The sequence below is a fragment of the Pelodiscus sinensis genome, chromosome 11 (assembly GCF_052426305.1).
Source record: "Pelodiscus sinensis isolate ZL-2025 chromosome 11, ASM5242630v1, whole genome shotgun sequence".
NCBI lineage: Eukaryota > Metazoa > Chordata > Testudines > Trionychidae > Pelodiscus > Pelodiscus sinensis.
This window is the reverse complement of record NC_143062.1, coordinates 44,512,599-44,533,082: the sequence shown is the minus strand read 5'-3', so window position 1 is coordinate 44,533,082 and position 20,484 is coordinate 44,512,599. Positions and strand designations below refer to the sequence as shown.

The following is a 20,484-nucleotide window of genomic DNA, read 5'->3' as shown; positions in this document are numbered from 1 at the left end:
GCTTTTCTTTATATATATGATGTTGCACAAATATCAGATGTGTTGGCATTTAAATGCTACTCCAGTTGTTAAGAGATCGTGGGCTAGTACAGCAATTCATTGTAGCTTGTAATAGGGGGCAATGTCACTTTAAGACATGTGATACTTTACAGAGCAGGGATGTATTGAAATAGACTACCGGTACTTACAGCATTGTATAGCAATCCTGCTTTGTACATACAGCTGCTTTACTCTGCATTGAATGCACGGTAGCGAGGCTGCTCTGTCATTAAACATAAACTGATCCTCATCTTTAAGTACACTGGAAGCTGCAAATTATCTCAAGATCACTTCAAAGGTCTCATCAAGCAGAAGGTGACGTTAGGAGATGATTTAAAGGTGAAAATGACAAGGTTTCCACCCCTCAAAGCTTGGCCACTTTTCTGACAACACAGGCTGAGAGCTCTGATGTCTTCCTTACTCTGCAAATAGGATTGGTAACGAAAAAGAGAATTTTTTTTTTAATCCTGATAAAGAAGATTATTGGGAAGCTATTTAAAATCTCTTATTGTGGTACAGATGGATTTTAAAAAGTGTTAGATCTTTCCAATGAACACTAATAGAGTGCTCTGTTCTTGGTTGGATTTCTCAGGTAAGGAGCTTGTTTAGGATTTAAGATTCAGAAAGCAAACCTTGAGCTCATCTGATAATAACTAGAGGAATACTCACTGGTGTGTGTGTGTGTGTGTGTGTGTGTGTGTGTGTGTGTGTGTGTGTGTGTGTGTGTGTGTGTGTATTTATTAGCAAGAGGCTCTCTTTGCATAAAAACAGCGTGTTGAACAGCAGTTGTAGTGAGCTGACTAACAAGTACATGAAGAAATGAAATGCTAGAAAGGAATGTTGGGGCTTGAATAAAGTTAATTAAAATACTATAGTTTAAGGAAGGAGGTAAAGGGTATAGCAGATAAAGAATGAAAACATTGCGGGGGAGGGTATCAAAGTCTTTTATTCAGTGTTAGTAGGAATATGATACCTGGACACATTTTTTAAAAAAATTAATTGGAGCAATTGGGAGACTGTGGGAAGTTTTGTCTTGTTTCACTGTTTGGGTAGGATTTTAAAGTTCAGCTTAACTAAAACACTTTATGCTTGAAATATCAATGCATGTTAGAGTCACTTTTCCTTTGCATGTCATTGTATGAGAGCGTGGGAGCACCAGAAATGACCCAAAAAAAGCCCACCCCAGCATTAATTTCTAAAGACACAGGAGGTCTGTTGTGAACTATCTGTTCAGAGGGGGTTGAATTGATGTTGCAATATTACTCAATCAGAAAACAAAGGAGGGAAAGTATACAAAAGTAAACAGTAGGAAGGAAAACTAATTATATGCTGAATAGTGCATCAGATAAACAGAACAGGGAAACAAATAGCCTCATGCTGAGGAAAATAATGTTTTCCTATTTTGCAGTTAATTATATGTGTAGTTTATTTGGGGGATTTGGATCCATTAGTCTTTAAAACTATCCTCAAATACCATGCTTATCTGTTAAAATAAGAACAATGATCTGTGCATATATTTTATTGGCACTTAAGCATCACTATTATTTTAACAGTGTATATTTCCCCAATAGAGAAATCTTTCTGATAGGTCAATTTTTTGGATTTTACATTGGGAGCTTCAATCTTTCCTAAATGCCTAGGACATACAGTGTTAAGATTTTTAGCTTTAAATAAAGTCTTTTATCCTCAGTGAACATGATGTTCCGCTGATTGGATTATTAGATAGAAAGTGGCATCATGTTATTGGCTGAATAAGGAGAATGCCTGAAGTTTGATTAATTTGGCAATATGAAATGCAGCAGAAGGTGTTATTAAAGGAACTGGACGATATGTAGCGTAGCTGAGCCTTGCAAATCCTACAATCCTTGCAGGCATTGAGAAGGAGCTGTTAAAGTCACAAAGTCTGAGAAAATTTAACCAATTAGCAGAACAATAAATTTATGGCTATATCCTCCCATATATAATATATCCAGTAGTCAAGTGTCCCAGCATTGGGAGTACACCATACCTTTTCAACAAGAGTCTCTAAATTTTGACACATGCTGCCTTAGGAAAAAGATCAAACCTCCTATCTGTTATATATAAAATTCAGTCTGGCCTTACTCTACTTCCTGATGAGCATAGGCCAAACCAAAGGAAGCGGATTTTATCTGGGGATTAGAACACAATTCTGAGAAACAATTACTTTGTTTAGCAGACAGCATTGCAATTAAAAATTAATGTGCATAGAAGTCAAAAACAATAATCTGTTACCTACTGGGTAGATATTTGCCTTGGAGTCTTGGGGATGGAGTACGCTTATCATGCATTCCAAATATCTGATAATATTGTCAGACTCTCTGAAATGTATTTAAAGTAGTTTTGGTATTGTCTGAAGAGCTCATTTTTTGGATAGGATTGTAATTCCCTCTCCCTCCTCCCCAGTAAGTTAAATTGCAGAACAGTGTGGGAATATTTCCCTGGCTTCCATTTATGTTGTTTTTCTGCAAGTACTTGGATCATTAGAGTTTCCTTTGTGCCACTGAATTATTCAAGTTACCAAGTCTCTCATGATGAAATCTCTACCTCCACTCTCCTTTTTTGGGTATGACCAAATAGGAATTGCAGCCTGCAAAGGGGGTGGGCAATAGGGGGCAGAAAGAAAGTAAGACACTATAACTGTTATAATCACTGCTAACTACTGTGTGCTCTATAGATAATAATGCCTGTCTAATATTTCATTTAGAGAATGGCAGTGGTCTCTGCAATGTCTTGGGTCCTGTATTTGTGGATAAGTGCCTGTGCAATGCTGCTCTGTCAGGGATCTCTTCATCACACTTTCCAGCAGCATCACCTGCACAGACCAGGTAGGACCAATCAGCTACAGGATGTTGTAAGATCGCAGGCACTCTCTCCATGCTCCTGCCTGCCTCCATACATGGTTGAATGATCATATATGTCCCATGTGGTTATTGAACATTGATGAGTTGTCTGTCTGTGTATCTCAGAGTATCTTTCTGATCAGCTTAATGTATGCCTCTTTGGGTATTGGAACACACCATGCATTAACAGCCGTTTCTAACAATTTCTCAACTCAGGTGGCTGATCATGGGAAACCTATTTTAGTTAAGAATGGAATGCCTCTATTCTCTTTATTTTTTTCCTGTGTAATAGCAGTGTCAGTTTTGTTCCCCAGAGGAAATCCTGGTAGCAGATCTTTGTGTAGCTTTATTTGCTGTACCTATGTCAAACTGGACACAAATAGAACACTTACAATGATATGAGCCAAATTCTGATACAGAAGGCACCCGACTTGTGGTGCGGTTGGTTCTGAAGGAAGCGTCGCAAGTTGGGGGTGTTGTAACTCGAACCCGTGTTCATGGTAGACGCTGTGCACCATTGTAAATGTGGGCCTAGGATATAAGTCGGGGGGTTCTGGCCCCTTCTGCACTTACAAAAATGGTTGTAAGTGTGGGGTGTCGGAACTCGGGCTGTTGCATCCTGGGGGCCTCCTGTAAAAGCTATACCTTTTCATTCTTCCTTAAGTCAGTGGGAAGAACTGGGTATAGGGGAGAGCAGAATTTGGCCTAGAAATTTTAATTTTATTGCTGACTAGCCATGAGGTTGCAAAGGTCCAACTCTGAGTAGAAGTAAGGCCTGGGATTCTGTGTGGCTGGATGAGTATTACTGAGAGCTGTTTTAAGATTCTTTGTGCAATGGAATGGAAAAGTCAACTGATTTTCACTGACATATTATCCATATTAGACACTGTTTATAAGTGTTTTCATTACTTTGATAGTCTTCAAACAGAAATTGGTAGTGTTAATTTTCAATTGAGTTACTTTGTGAACTGCGTATCAAATGCAAAATGTTGAAGAAATGGTATATTAAACCTCATTATTACCAATAAGGTAGACATGAGAGAGCCTCGTGTAATTTCACCTACTCTGAATCCAAGGAAAGAAGTGAAAGTTTTACCTAAGAGACTTAGAGAGTTGAAACAGATAATATTAGCTGGTAATTACACATTATTTAATTTGTAGAAGCAGGTAGACCAAAGCAGAATTAGAATAAGGCTAAGATTTTCAAAAGTGATGAGCTTTAGCCACCTAAATCACAAGAGGTTATGTCTACACAGCAGCATTATTTCGGAATAACTGACATTTCAAAATAACAAAATGCATATCTACAAGCAAGCCATTATTTTGAAATAATGTCGAGCTGGAGGACTTCTTACTCTGACTCCTGTAACCCTCATTTTAAAAGGTGTAAGGGAAGGTGAAGGAAGAGTGCTCTTCCTTCGACTTCCTGCTGTGCAGACAGCGCCAAAAGCCGAATTAAGCTATTCTGACTTTAGCTACACAATTGATGTAGCTGAAGTTGTGTATCTTAATTCAGATTTTGCCCTGCTGTGTAGATGTACCCTTAGGCACATTTGAAAAAAAAATTGCCTTACTTTTTAGCAGGTCTAATGTCCAGAAAAGGTTTTTTCCCCAGTTGTTTTAATTGCACAAAAGTAATATGTTTTGGGGGATATCTTTTAGCCTTCTCTCAGTAACATAACATAAAATAAGTATCATCTTAGCCCAGAGGAAAATAGTTCTAAAGGTTTGTGTCATAGGCTTTTTCTCATGAACAACTATTATGTGTTTTGTGTTAGTATTAGTCGCCGGCATTTTAAAGTTAGGGAATACATTTGGATGTTCTTTTTGGACTACTCAGAGAAATGCCCTATTAAGACACAATGCTGAAATCACCATTGGTGAACTGAGGCTGTTCCCCGGCTAAATAAATAAATAAATAACTACTTGCCTAAATAGGCAAAAGGAAAATGTAATCTCATTTTGTAAAATCTGTTGAAACAAATGGCATGATGAGAAAAAATGAGAGCCTGGCAGATCCAGAGCATCCCCACATTTGCCTAAGCTTGAAAAATCACTTCTTTTATGAAGCAAGAACTGTAAGACATTGAATGCATACCAAGTATTGGGGAAATGTGGAAAATGACAAATCTTTCACTCAGAGCTGTGATACAGATATAGTGAAGGTTTTACAGCTGCCTCATCACCTGCTTAGGAACCTCTGAGATTTTCCTCTTGCGAGCCTTTCTCAGGCAGCTACTCCACACCCTGCATGAGTAAGATTGATGGTGTTCTGATCCCAGGCAGCCAATTTCAGTCTCTCAAGAAATAATCCAGTACATTGACAGATGAGTGGAATTTGACATGGTGTTCACCTCTGATTCAGATTGCTCCGCACCTGGAAAGTACCAGCTAGGGAGGGTCCTTTAGAGGAAACAGAGATTTTTGGATAATTTCTACAGTCAGAGCAGAAAATCAAGACAATGTTTTTATAAGGTCATGAATTTGCAGTCTGCTTACTGAATGCACTAGGTTTGTACATAAAAGGAATGGAAATACGTTAACTAGAAAACGGACAGATTTTAATGTATTCAGCTATAGTCCCAAAGCACTTCCTATTTATAATATTAGGAATGTGTTTGTTAGTCACTGTATGAGTAAGATTAAAACGTTCATCCAAATAAGGATTAATAAAAATCGATGCAGATAAACCAATGCACAATTTCAGTAATTTGATATTTATGAATATAAAGTTTTGAGGTATGGCAAAAAATAGCAGTAATCAATAGCAAATTCAACATGGTTTTTCTCATTTTGTGGGATTACATGGATATTAGTCTGATAATTAATTTGAGAGATATTCTGAACAATTAAAAAATCAATAGTGGAACTACTTAAGCATAGGGTAATTAAAAGAGGCAGATCCTCTCTGTCTTGTGACTTTTGTACTTGATACATTCAAGAGTATCCATTAAATACAAGTAAATACAGTGTTGAAAAATCAAATTCTGATTTAATGGATTTTGCCTAATAAACTTGGATTTAATTGAATAGATCTATGCATTGAATGCATCTGTTTCTAATACCAGGGTTAATTCAGTGACAAAACACTATGGATTTCTGTCATGGGTCACGGAAAGGCGAATTTACCAAGTACAGTAGTCCTTCTGTATTAAAACATTCTTAAACATTGCAAGTCTTAGCCAGAACCTGGCGATGGAATGGATCACATGATGATTATTTGTTCTGTTCATTCCCTCTGGGGCACCTGTCCTTTCAGAAGACAAGATATTGGGCTAGGTGAACCAATGGTATGACTCAATATGGCCATTCTTACATCCTAATACTTTTAGATAAACTTTTTCATATTATACATGCAAACGCAAGTTTAAATTTTCATTTCACTGCACTATATAGTTCTATAATTTAACATTTTGGTAACATATAGATGAGTTGGCAGAAGGTACAAAACTGCAGACAAAGGACAACACATTTTACGTGACAAAATGTATAAGCGACTGTAGCTTTACTTTTTGTGAAATAGTGGCTGAAGGGCACATGTAGAGTATATTAAATAATACTATAACTTTGTGTATAACATTGTACCTATACATGGACTGTTGTCTTCCTTGTCACATTAACACAAAGGTTGGAATGCATATAACTATGTCTTAGTAAGGTATGTAATAACGGTCAATGTTATTTTAAAATGAAATAGGTCAGGTGTGTAAGTGGAGATTTTCTCCCTCCTCTGGGCTAAGACTCAAAGGACAAAGTCTTAATTTACTGTACACTGGAATAGCTTCAATGTAGTATAATTCTCTTTCGATAATATTGTCTCCTGCTGTTCCTTGTATATATATATTTCATTTTCATGACACTTATACAAAGCATGTATGAAAACATTCATAGGATATATCTTTAGGTAGCGCTATCTATGTTCTCGGAGTACTTAGTTTATTTAGAAGTTAATAAAAAAAAACCACTGTTATGAGAACAATTCCACATTGGCCATTTTAGGCTCTGGCATACATACAATTCTATGGCTGTTGAATTGACCTGAGGATTAGCCTGGACAGGTTGTGATTTAAAGAGTTAGCTAAGTGCCATGATAGTCCATTGATCATCTGATTGACAACATTGATTCACTTCTACAGAAATAGGAAGTAGACATTGAGATTTGGAAAGTCACTAAGGCCAGATCTAGACTATGGGATAAGTCTGAATCAAGATACGCAACTCCAGTTAACTGTCGACATATTTTGATTTGAACTTTGACGCCATCCCCGCAGTGGGAGGTTGATGGGAGAAATGCTCCCAGCAACTTCCCTTTTTACTCACAAGGAGTAGGAATAATGGTACCAATGGGGGCAACTTCAGCATTCAATTTAGCAGGTCCTTACTAGACCCACTAAATCGAAAGCCAGAAGATCAATCTCCAGAACATCGATCTGTGGGTAAGTATAAATGTATCAGCAAAGCAAAAAAGAGTCTTAAGGATGCAAATAAATATTTGCATCAGTGTCACAATTTTTTTAAAAAAATATCCCTCATTGTTCTATTATATACAAAAGAATTATTTTTCAATTCACCAAAGAAATTTCATTAGCATAAAATCAAAACGGCACATATACTGGTTGTGCCTTGAAGTAACACAAAAAATTGCAAGTTACAGTCACCTGGACATTACATCTTTTAGCCCAGGCAGAATAATTTGTTAAACATCCAGGATGCCAAGTTGGTCCTACATGGATTTTATAAAATATAAAAATGTGGGCTAGAAACATAGACATACTGTAACAAAGTTGACATTTGAAAAGATGTTAATTAAAGAAATAAGCCTATTCAGAGAGGGAAAGATAGTTGTATCAGCATGAGCTGGCTTGGCTTGTATCAGTGAAGTTGCGGTTGGCTTTCTCAAGGCAGCATGCCAAAAAAGTGCCTCGTAGTTTCTTACTTCCATTTTTTTTCTCTACTGGCAGTGTTTCATTTGCTACTTTGTACTGTACCAGAAATGCATAAGTGATGCGGTTATATAAAAGTTAGAAACAGGACTTTAGGTTGTACATACACCTACTAAATACTAAGGCCATGTCTGACCCAGAAGTTCAAATCAAGATATGCAAGATATGCAACTCCAGCTACATTAAATGCATAGTTGGAGTTGACGTATCTTGATTTGAACTTGGGCGCCATTTTCACAGCAGGAGTTCAACAGGAGAAATGCTCCTGTCAAATTCCCTTACTCCTCGCGAAGAGTAGGACTTCCAGAGCTGTCAGGGGCACACTCAGCATTTGATTTAGTGGGTCTAAACCCACTATCTAGACATGCTAAATCAAACACCAGGAGATTGATCTCTGGAACACTGATCCACGGGTAAGTATAGATGTGGCCCATGCTATATATACTTCTATTTATTATGTTAGCAGCAGATTTTACACTAATAAAAAATCATCTTGAGAAGAGTTTGCCCATACAATACTGAGAGTAAAAAATCTCTGTGCCAAAGCAATGCTATAGAAACTCACACCATAAGTTTCTATTTGTTCTTTGAGCTTATTTCATAAAAGAATGACAGCAACTTGCAATGACATGAGCCACTGCTGATGCAAGGGACTTTAGTTTTAATACAGGCTCTGCCACTTACTTAGGAAGCCTTGGGAAAGTTACTTAAGTCCAAATCTTCAAAAATTGTACTAATTTTGGGTGGCTACAATTCTGGTACCCCATTTATTACATCTTGCTAAAAATATAAAATGTGAATATACTCTTTCCTTGCTCACTGTTTCCTTGCCTACCTTCCAAGATGGCTGAGAATCAGTAATTTAATCCAATGAGATGTTTGCTATTGAAATTGATAGGATCAGGTTTGAAGATCTACTATTATTAGTTATTGTATTGAAGGGAAGGAAGGAAGGAAATAAATTAATTCACTGTACAATGTGCTTACCACCATATAACCTCTGAACTCACATCAAATAGTAAAGATCAAGTGACCACAAAAGTAACTGCCAATATCACTTGATAATTTATCTTAACACAAACAAAAAAGTCATAGGATCAGATTTTGATCTTGTTTACATTCATATAAATATGGAGTTAATACCCTGAAATCAATGAACTTCCTCTAGGATAACACAAACATAAGAAAGATCAGAATCTGGCCCAGAACTTGATATGCTAGAATGAATGAACTGGCTGCAGATACAATATACTTCTTAATATCTTCCAAAGTTTGTGTCTGCAAATAAAACACTGTCAGCTTCTGAGTTAAGAGCACTACTATAGAGCAACATAAAGTCTTGCATGCAAAACAGAACTGATGCTGTTTGTGTAAGAACAGTGCAATAAATAGCACAAATTTGGACTGGGTAATGTGAATAGCTTGTTATCAGGCAGAGCTATCTATACACTGAGATGTGCTCTTTTAATTTGCTGGTTTGGGACAGTGGATGTTCTAAGAAGATATAACGACATCTTGCTTATAGAAATCCAAGGAATTAAACCTCCAAAAGATGACCCATGCCAGGCCTAAAAAGGCCCTAATTAAAGATAGAACAACATACTCTATGGTACCAAGAATCCCCCTTATTTCTTTATTTTATGAGATGATAAATAACTACCAGCTTTTTGGAGCTGCAGTCTGTGTACTGGAGCTATAAAGTTAATGAGACAACCCGAGATATGGGAAATCTGTTCTCAGATCTGGTAACTTCCCTCCTCACTTTTAAAAGTAGGTTGCTGTTAGGAACTTCTCCTAAAATATTATTGCCCATGTTGCATTACATACTGCACCTTGGACCTTTTGCCTTCCCCATGTTTCTGCAGCTAAGTGTGGCCATATTGTCCCTGGTCCTTATATTTACAGCAGTGCAGAAGATGGAAGGAGCCCTTGTACCTGCTTTGTGTGGCCTGCAAAAAGACTGTGAAGCAGTTCAGTTCTTGCAAACTGTTCCATCTCTATTCCCCACCTCCACCCCAGGGAGCAAAGGAAGTGCTGTCATCTTCTATGAGGGCATGTCTACACTACTATGGGGAAGCCTCAAAATTATCTGAGGCAGGTTCCGTTAATGTGGACGCGGTACCCCGGACTTAGAGCCCCAGGTAGCACTGGGGAGTAATTAGTCTGAATTACTCTGGGGAGTTATTTCAAAATAGCAGCACCGGAGCACCAACACTATCGCTATTTCAAAATAACTATTTCTAAATTAGTGTAATTCCTTTAGGAAAGCGGGAGTACAAATTTCAACATAAGCGGCCCCTTATTTTGACATAACGGGCTTGATAATGTGGATGCTCCACTTATTAATTTGACCTAAGGGGGGTTATTTTGAAATAAAGCCCTAGTGTAGATCAGGGCCTCGTGTCTTCTAAGTTTGCAAAGACAAAAATGAGAAATGATGTGCTCACTGGAGAACTTCCAAAAACTTTAGTCTCTAATCTCGTTTAGCTAGCTGTGCTAATTAGTATTTCTAATGGTGGCTCATTGCTACTTTGGGACGACACCTCCATTGGTTCTGAAAGTAGACCATGATCTGTCTTCTGTACAGTATTCCAACACATGGCTATGGACCTAGCTTGGCAGGGGAACACTGTAGATATCTGATTTATTATTTGTAGTGTGGCAGTGACTAGAATTCCCAGTCATGAGTCAGAATACCTCGCCCCCTCCCCATGCTTGCTATGCGCCTTTAACTCATGGCAACGTGCAAGGTTATTTTATCTTCTTTGCTGTTGTGCATCCTGCTTCCACCTGCCAGATTTTCAATGTGTTATTTATTATCTTATATTGTGGCAGTGCGTAGAGTCCAACCATCTTGAAGCCTCATTGTACTAGGTTATCATATAGTGGCTGGCACTCCTTGCCCCAAAATTCTTATAATCCAAAAGATAGGGTATAACATGTAGATGAAACAGACAAGCAGACTGGGGCGGGTGTTGGGAAAGATGGGGTAACAATAATAACTGGACACGTGCAATTCTTAGCCAAGCAGGAGCACTAGTTATAGCCCCTATAAAGTTTTTGTAACTAGATTTTGACTATTGGAAAGAGATGGAGTTTGCCCTTCAAGTGTGGCAGCAATCAATGGGACTACTGCAACACTAGACATTTTAATGGCTATGTCTACACTCAATTTTTTAAAAATCTTAAAATAATTGGTTGTCAATCAACTCAATGCAATTAACACATTTGTAAATACGAATCAGGATTGACTGATCAACGCCAAGTAAAAATATCTAATGGAGACTAGCCCAACTAGAACTCCTATACTTTATCACCTTACGTAGCAGAGCAAGAATTTTTCAAAGGCTGCCATGCCATAACTGGTTTAAACAGAGACTGAAAATGTAGAGCTTTCTGCCTGGAGAAGCTTACGAAAATGCTTTGGCCAGGATGCTTGATCCATCTGCATCTCATGTGGACCTATGTACAGCAGACAAAAGGATGAGCCATTGCCCCAGAATTGCTAATGCTTGGTAGGGAGCCAAAGGGCATACCAAATTTCTCCACCTTCAAAGCATGGGTCTTACTCAGCATTGCAGCTTCTCATCCTGCATTGGGTATCTGCCTCGCATCTCCATGCTCCGGATGCCTGGAGCCAGCCACTGGTCAAGAGGTGGTTTGTGACTTGTGATCCATGATGGTGAATTAAACTAAAGATGCTGCAGTCTGATGGGCTGTCGAGCAGAGGTTTCCATGTGTGCCATGGGGCACGGAATAGCTAGCTATGAGAAATGCTGCTTGAAAGGAACTGTTGGAAAGATTTTTGTATCTTCTAAGATCTGCCCTTCCATACGCACTGTGGGAAAGAACTCCCGGGTGAGATCAGAAGTGTTCTGGTACTGGCTCTTAGAAATACCTTTTGTATGCTCAGGAGTTGCACATACACCCATATGCCCTAGCCAGTTTGTCCCCACTTCCTGCTGTGCCCACTTTCACTCACACCAGTACTCAGTTGAGAGTTGATGCAAAGACTTTCTCTCTCTCATTGGGCACTGTGCATATTTCTCTATGTGTCACCAAGGTCATTCGTTGAAACTGCTGACCAAACTGCAAATACTCTGTGCTAGTGTTTGGACTCACATCAGCCCTCAATCTCAGGAGGGACTGAACTCCTGGTGGATATCTTCTCTTCCCGCACCCATGAGAACAGCCTGGAGGGTGGCTAACTGAGTCACAAAGGGACCTTTCAGTGCTCAGTAATACTTGTATCTTGCTGTCATAGTATTGCAGGATGGTGGGAATTCACACTGTGAAGGCTAAGCCCAAAGAAAAATTAGACACCAATATAAACCCCCAAGGCAAAATACATTATTTCTACATTGGCATGTTTCTGCTGGTAACATCAGAAACCAGTCTTTAATTGCTGGCCTATTCAAGCTCAACACTGATTTGTATTTTAAAAAGATAATATCAAGTGCATTTCCTCTTCAAATGCAAGTGATTTCACCCCTTTGTTCTCATATTGTTTTATTCTTGCTCTCCTGTAATCTTTTACATTTCCTTTGGAGAGTTTTCTTTTCCTCTCTGTTGTGAAATCAGCCTTTGCTATGAGCAAGATTTATTTTCCTTGTGGAATTCAGCATTTCCACTAGTCTCCAATGTTCTAACCAGAACTGCTCTCCCGAGCTAAAACTTATTTTAGCACTGGGCAAGCACTGGAGACTTCTTTCCACTGTGCTTTAGGCAGGTATCTCTGGGGCTGCAGCACAGCTCAAGTCTCGATGTATTAATCTCGGTCAATGATGCACAGTGGGGACTTGGGTTTAAGTTAAAATGAATGCAGTTCCAAAGTACCACCTAGAAATTGGTGACTCATATTAGTAGGTTCTGTTAATAAGATTCTTTTCTGGCATCTATCTCTGTACATCTTGCAGAATGGTCCAGACTGGCAGCCTTCCCATTTCCTTTGGGCTAGTTTCAGAACTCAGCCCTGCTCCTATCTAAAGAGAGAGGAAAACTCTTGATTTCAGTTGGTGCAGGATCAGGGCCTAAGTTACTGGCTTGTCATAACCAATAGCAAGTGTATGCCCATATCTTACAGCTGTTCAGCTGCTTCAGAGGGGTAGCTGAGTTAGTCTGTACAGGAAAAACTTAAAAAACAACAAAGCGTCTGGTAGCACTTGATAGACTAACAAAACATGTAGATGGAATCATGAGCTTTCTTGGGCACAGCCCACTTCTTCAGATGACCGGAGTGTTGTTCAGCTGCAATTCTTCCTTTCCTTCAGTGGGAGAAGGAGATATACTTGGCATTAGAGGAGCATGATATTTTGGAGCGCAGACCAGTGGCAGAAATGGAAGGACCCCATCCTGCAAACCCTGGCTCGTATGCTCTGTCCAATTCAAGGCAACAAAATGACTCATGTGAGCCAGGACTATTTATTGAAGTCAAGAATTATGGGAACAGGTCTTGTGGGCAGCTCCCACAAGGCACCATGATCCTGGGGTCAGAGAACAGGGCAGCACATGTATTGCACAGCATGGCTCACTGCCTATATCCCACAAGATCCACATTGTAAGGAGGATCTCTGGACAGGAGCAGCTAGGCTTCCCTCTACTGCAGTGGCCCCACGAGATGACTCATATTTGGAGCATGTGTAGGTGGATTTGGGCCATGAAAATGTGCCTGTGGGGCTCTCTGTAAAAAGGTAAGGCATAGCAAACAGCTCCCACTGAGAATTGTGGTTGTTGAACTCGTTTGAAAACTCGACAAAGATTTTTCTTTCGCCACTTTCAGCTACTTTTTAGGGGGTGTATGTGTGTTCACTCATATAACTGATTGTGCCTGCCACTGGCTGAATAGTGTATTTGATTGCTGGAAACCACAATGGTTGAATATCCTTGGTCCTCCACATATTAACACTGCTATTAAAAAACATGGGTCAAAATATACACTTATCCAGTCCGTCTTGAGAACCCATTGGAATGAATCATGTCATGCATATGAAGATGCATCTTATGTTTTCTTGTAATTTTGCATGTTGAATATTGTGATATTTTTCTATCAGTGAATGAACTAAATGGGCAAAAATCTCTGCTGGCGTAACCCCATTTAAATCAATTGAAGTTCTATGATAACAAATTTGGCTTTAAATATTTTTTTTAATTAACAAATGCATTGATCAGAAAGAAGGAAACTTGGCCTTCCTGTTTCATGAGGTCTAAATAATATTGTCAGCCTGCCAGTGATATAGATCAGATTGACAGAGGGCAAGAACCATAGTAAAGTAGCTGCATACACTTTGATAAAACTTTATTATCTTTTAGTGTCCTTATTAATATTCTTCAAAAATGCAGTTAAGTATTTCTGGCAAGCAAAGCTTCAGTGTAATTTTACAGTATTGTAAAGGATTTATTAATTATAATCTTTTCTTGCAGAGTCTATTTATATTTGATCATGACATTAATTGGTTGCCAAAACAAACTAGAGTTAATTGTATTCAATTAAGTTGGAAGGAAGTAAGGATAGTTTATTTAGCATAGAAAGTTCCACTGATGTATTTGTTTATTATTAAAATGATATGATTAAAAGTAAAAAAAAAATTGGTATCTATTTCTGAAGATTAAATATTTTGTGGACCGCACTGGTAGAAAAAACAGATGGGAGAATTATTAAATTTGGATGCAAGGTGATACAAATATAACAAATATTTTACAATATACTCTTACTTGAACCTTTTAAATCTATGAGTCTGATTCTGAGTTTTTAAAAATCTTAAGAGTCTATTCACTATTTCTTCAGTGCCTCTGTATTTACAGATGGTGCAACTGAGATCAGTTCTATGAACAGGTGAGGTTTTCCATCATATATTTGACAGAAGCAAAAAATCACATAGGAGGAAAAAGAGCATAAAACAACCTGGTTTCAATGCAGCTAAGCCCATTTATACTAGCTGAAGATTTGGATGAGGGTGTATTGAATAAATAAGTTGTAGTGAAAAGCACCATGAATATGACTAAACAGCTATTTTTCATCATGCACACACAAAAAAAACCCAATCAGTTTTTCTATTCAGAAGCTTTTTCAACATTATCAATTGATGCTAGAATTGGAGTGAAGAATTCCATAAAAGGTCTTAGCACCATATGGGAAAATTGATGGACGACGATGTAACTGGATACGTTTATTTAAACAAGAGGAAAGCTATGTTTTTCTCAGTTTTTCTTTGTGCCTTTTTTAGTAAATATTTCTACCAGTGTTAGAATTTCTTTGTTATCCCAGGCAAAAGTGTAAAGCCAGTCATGAAGGCATTATCCTTCCAAAAGATAAACCCTGTCCGGAAGCATGTATAAGCCAACCAGTGCATTATTCCCAAGAGACATCAAGACAGCGTAGAGCAGGTCGGCCTGTCATGAGGTCCCAGTGTGCTTGTATTAGTTCAGCTCCAGAGTAACTTTCTTATGACATGTAACCTTGTCTTTTGTGTGGTGTGAAAATACGTATGAGGCCGTTTCCAGCTCTTTTTTGTCCTTTATCTGTGATAAGTAGCATCGGTCACTGGTAGCTCTTTTTACACTTATTTCTGTAGTGGGATACTTTAAGTTTGGGGACTCAGGAGGAGTCAGGGAGCATTACACTGAAAAATAACAGGGGACATAAAATAATGGAAGGATTTCAAAGAGTTTGTTGGTGGCTTGAATTTAGAGCAAAAGTGTAGGGCAGATGTCTGGTGGGGAAATATCTTATTCAGAGCACTCACTATGTTTCTAATGCAGTGATTATTGCAGCTGTAGCATATCATTTGAACTGTATTAAAATATAGTTTATTTTCCGAGTGTGCTGGAAATTGACTTTCCATAATTGAAAAGCCAGTGTTTTCTCCCACTGGTATTGTTTACCTCAACTTTTATACTGTTTTCCTCTCCCCCGTCCCCCATAAATAGACGATCCCCTTTGTTCTAGCCTAGTTTCTCTCTTTATATCTATAATCTGTTTCTAGTTGGCAGGTGGGGAAATCAGTTATGGATCAAATGAAGCCATTTGTCATGGATTAATGCATGTAAATGCCTTGATGACAGCAGGAGACAAAGGCATGTAAGAGTCTGGGTGCTGACTTTGGAAGAAAAAAATTAATGAAGCCTGAAAAACAATGCTAGTATATAGCTAGTATATATTGCAATTTTAGGCTCTGCCTGTATTCAGACTCTAAACCTTGGTCTACACTGGGGAGTTATTTCAAAATAACCCCCTTCTTTTGAAATAATAAGTGGAGCATCCACACGACCAAGCTCATTATTTTGAAATAATGGGCTGGTTATTTCGAAATTTTTACTCCTGCTTTCCTCAGGGAATAATGCTTATTTTGAAATAGTTATTTCGAAATAGCATTGGTGTGGATGCTCTGCTGCTGCTAGTCTGAAATAACTACTCCCCATAGCAGTTTGAAGTAATTATTCCCCAGTGTGTCCTGGGGCTCTAAGTCAAGGTAGCACGTCCATAATAACGGAGCCTGCCTCAGGCTAATTTTCAGGCTCACCCGTAGTGGGACCATGCTATTTCGATTGTGTTATTTTGGCAGTCATTCTGAATTTTGTTATTTTGAAATAATTGTATAGTGTAGATACACCCTAAGAATAAAATAATATTGTTTCTTCTCTTTCCTTCACCCCCTTCCTATGTAATTAAGCCTTATCCTAATGCATAGTGACCTCTACTGAGGGAAAAAGTGTTTTGGCAGCTTCAGGCTTCCCCTGCTATTATATGACAAGATTCTGTCTTGTAAGAACCAAACTGTGTGGGTGAGGAGAGATAGATATGATTTCTAGTTAAGAAAGATTAAATGAAGAGAAGCTAGAAACAGAGATGCTCATTCCACTCCACCAGTACTTTACCATGCATGTCCCAGTTTGTCACTAAAGTCATTAAAAGCAATATATATGGTGGCATCTGAATAGTTATGGACTGTGTTGTGCAAATGTGACATTTGGAGGTAGAGACCAGGATGTTTTCATCAGGCTCTTGTTAAAACATTTTATCTCTCCTCTCCCCCAATGGATGGTAGAATCAGGTCATTATATAGATATAATATTGATACTACACTGATCAGAATTATTTGATTTTAATTCATTGGATTTTTTGGCACATTTTCCTCCTGGTACTTACAATAATTTCATTATTAGCTTCTGTTTTGATTTTCTGCAGTCTTACAGTGAACTAACCTTTCTGGTCAAAAGATGGGGCTGGTGTACCTGGGGTTACCATCTTTGAAATGTGGTAACAAACGTGCCGTCCCTCCTCTCTCACAAGCCAAGACAACTGCAGACCCAATCCCCCCACCACAAGGCAACTCCACACACACACCCATGCCCTATTCAGCAGTATGTGATCTATAAGAACATTTTGCCAACCAGTCTGTGTAGATTGTTTTGGTTACCATTTGTCACTGAATATGCAGTTTCTGAGGTAATCTTTTTTTCTCAGGACTACATTAGGATCACTTACACCCCTGTCCTGATTACCCATTATTTAATCGGCCTTACACATCGCCTCACTCTGGCCTGACTGAAACCCTTTCTCATATATGCCTGGTGCATTGGGGCTTGTATTTTCACCAATTTTGAATTGTTCAGGAGAGATTGATGAGGAGAGACATGGGGGGCAAGGGACAAGGTATGACTCCTTCCCATACCTTCCCTAGCTTGAGGGAGTGCAGGACAATCTCCCATCCACCCCAGGTTCCACCTCTCCCTGCCCTACTCCACCCCTCCCACCTCTCCCAGACTTCCGTTTCCCCCAAATCCCTTTCCCTGAGTGACGTGGCCCAGAGGACTACTGGGATCGGCACTGTCAGCAGAGGTTGGGCTCCCCCCTGCCCACTCACTGGCAGCAGCAAGGGGAAGTAGAGCAATGTGGCCCAAGTTTGCTCTATTCCTTGCTCTGTGACATTCCTACCCTCTCACCGAGTGGTGCACTGGGATCCGGGGCAGCAAAGCGAGCTAGGGCCATGTTACTCTGCTTTCCCCTGCTGCTGTCAGTGCCAGACCCCTCCTGCTTGTTTTCCAGGCTCTAGCCCTGCTGGCTGTTGGCCTCTAGGCCCACCTTCTCACAGTGGGGGAACGGGACATTTCCCCTCATGCCCCATGTGTCACCCCTGTGTCTGTTGTCACTTAAGCTATGGAAGTGGGAATGCTGCAGCATCTTTCGCTGGACACAGAAAGTGTTAAAATCCAGCAGATTAAATTGTTTCTCTGTCATAGAATCATAGAATAATAGGACTGGAAGGGACCTCGAGAGGTCATCGAGTCCAGCCCCCCACCCTCAAGGCAGGACCAAGCTCCGTCTACACCATCCCTGACAGATGTCTATCTAACCTGTTCTTAAATAACTCCAGAGAGGGAGATTCTACCACTTCCCTTGGCAATTTATTCCAATATTTGACCACCCTGACAGTTAGGAATTTTTTCCTAATGTCCAATCTAAACCTCCGCTGCTGCACTTTAAGCCCATTACTCCTTGTCCTGTCCTCAGAAACCAAGAGGAACAAATTTTCTCCTTCCTCCTTGTGACACCCTTTTAGATATTTGAAAACCGCTATCATGTCCCCCCTTAATCTTCTTTTTTCCAAACTAAACAAGCCCAGTTCATGAAGCCTGGCTCCATAGGTCATGTTCTCTAGGCCTTTAATCATTCTTGTCGCTCTTCTCTGTACCCTTTCCAATTTCTCCACATCTTTCTTGAAATGTGGCGCCCAGAACTGGACACAGACAAACAAACAAACAAACAAACAAACAAACAAACAAACAAACAAACCCAGCCAGGCTGGTCAAATACCCTGGTAACCCTGGGAGATCAAGGAAACAGATGCAGAACTGGGGGCTGGAGGAATGCTCTGACAGGAGAGGGTGTTGGTGAGTAGATCGTCTCGGGCTAGACTTGACCCTAGTCTGGAGCAGCAGAACCTAATCCAGCTAATTAAAGAGGCCTTGGGTTTCCCCTGGGCCTATAAAGGGCTGCTGGTAGGCAGCTGAGGGTATGTCTAGACTGCATCCCTCTGTCGGCAGAGGGATGCAGATTAGGCAGGTCAAGTATCAGAGGGATAGCCGTGTTCGTCTGAATCTGCAAAAGCGGCGAGGAGTCCTGTGGCACCTTATAGACTAACCGAAGTGTTGGAGCATAAGCTTTCGTGGGCAAAGACCCACTTCATCAGATGCATGCATCTGATGACGTGGGTCTTTGCCCATGAAAGCTTATGCTCCAACACTTCAGTTAGTCTATAAGGTGCCACAGGACTCCTTGCTGCTTTTATTAGGCAGGTCAACATTGCAAATGAGGCAGGGATTTAAATATGGCAAAAGACTGCCTTGGCTTAACCACGAGATCTTGCATAATCTAAAAATAAAAAAGAAATCCTATAAAAAATGGAAAGTAGGATAAATTACAAAGGATGAATATAGGCAAACAACACAGGAATGCCGGGGCAAGATTAGAAAGGCAAAGGCACAAAATGAGCTCAAACCAGCTACGGGAATAAAGGGAAACAAGAAGACTTTTTATAAATACATTAGAAGCAAGAGGAAGACCAAGGACAGGGTAGGCCCATTGGTCAGTGAGGAGAGAGAAACAGTAACAGGAAACTTGGAAATGGCAGAGATGCTCAATGACTTCTTTGTTTCAGTCTTCACTGAAAAGTCTGAAGGAATGCCCAACATAGTGAATGCTAGTGGAAAGGGGGTAGGTTTAGAAGATAAAATAAAATAAAAAAAAGTTAAAAATCACCTAGAAAAGTTTGATGCCTGCAGGTCACCAGGGCCTGATTAAATGCATCGTAGAATACTCAAGGAGCTGATAGAGGAGGTATCTGAGCCTCTAGCTATCATCTTTGGAAAATCATGGGAGACAGGAGAGATTCCAGAAGACTGGAAAAGGGCAAATCTAGTGCCCATTTATAAAAAGGGAAATAAGAACAACCCAGGAAACTACAGACCAGTTAGTTTAACTTCTGTGCCAGGGAAGATAATGGAGCAAGTAATTAAGGAAATCATCTGTAAACACTTGGAAAGTGGCAAGGTGATAGGGAACAGCCAGCATGGATTTGTAAAGAACAAATCATGTCAAACCAATCTGATAGCTTTCTTGGATAGGATAATGAGTCCTGTGGATAAGGGAGAAGCGGTGGATGTGGTATACCTACACTTTAGTAAGGCGTTTGATATGGTCTTGCATGATATTCTTATCAATAAACTAGGCAAATACAACTTAGATTGGGCTACTATAAGGTGGGTGCATAACTGGCTGGATAACCGTACTCAGAGAGTAGTTATTAATGATCCACAATCCTGCTGGAAAGGTATAACAAGTGGGGTTCTGCAGGGGTCTGTTTTGGGACCGGCTCTCTTCATTATCTCCATCAACGATTTAGATATTGGCATAGAAAGTACGTTTATTAAGTTTGCAGATGATACCAAGTTGGGAGGGGTTGCGATGGCTCTGCAGGATAGGGCCATAATTCAAAATGATCTGGACAAATTGGAGAAATGGTCTGAAGTAAACAGGATGAAGATTAATAAGGACAAATGCAAAGTGCTCCACTTAGGAAGGAACAATCAGTTTCACACATACAGATTGGGAAGCGACTGTCGAGAAAGGAGTACGGCAGAAA

The 20,484-nt window shown here is 39.6% G+C and overlaps 1 protein-coding gene across 1 annotated transcript in view; it reads left to right on the top strand.

The window, feature by feature from the left end:
• Nucleotides 1-206: 206 nt before the first annotated feature.
• The window catches only part of TAFA1 (TAFA chemokine like family member 1), a 403,741-nt gene continuing 383,463 nt past the window's right edge, over nt 207-20,484 (top strand). Inside the window, exons 1-2 of the mRNA XM_006120006.4 lie at nt 207-631; nt 2,765-2,885. Of these exons, the coding sequence (XP_006120068.1) occupies nt 2,768-2,885 (118 nt within the window). The 5' untranslated portion in view covers nt 207-631; nt 2,765-2,767. The remainder of the gene's footprint in view (nt 632-2,764; nt 2,886-20,484) is intronic.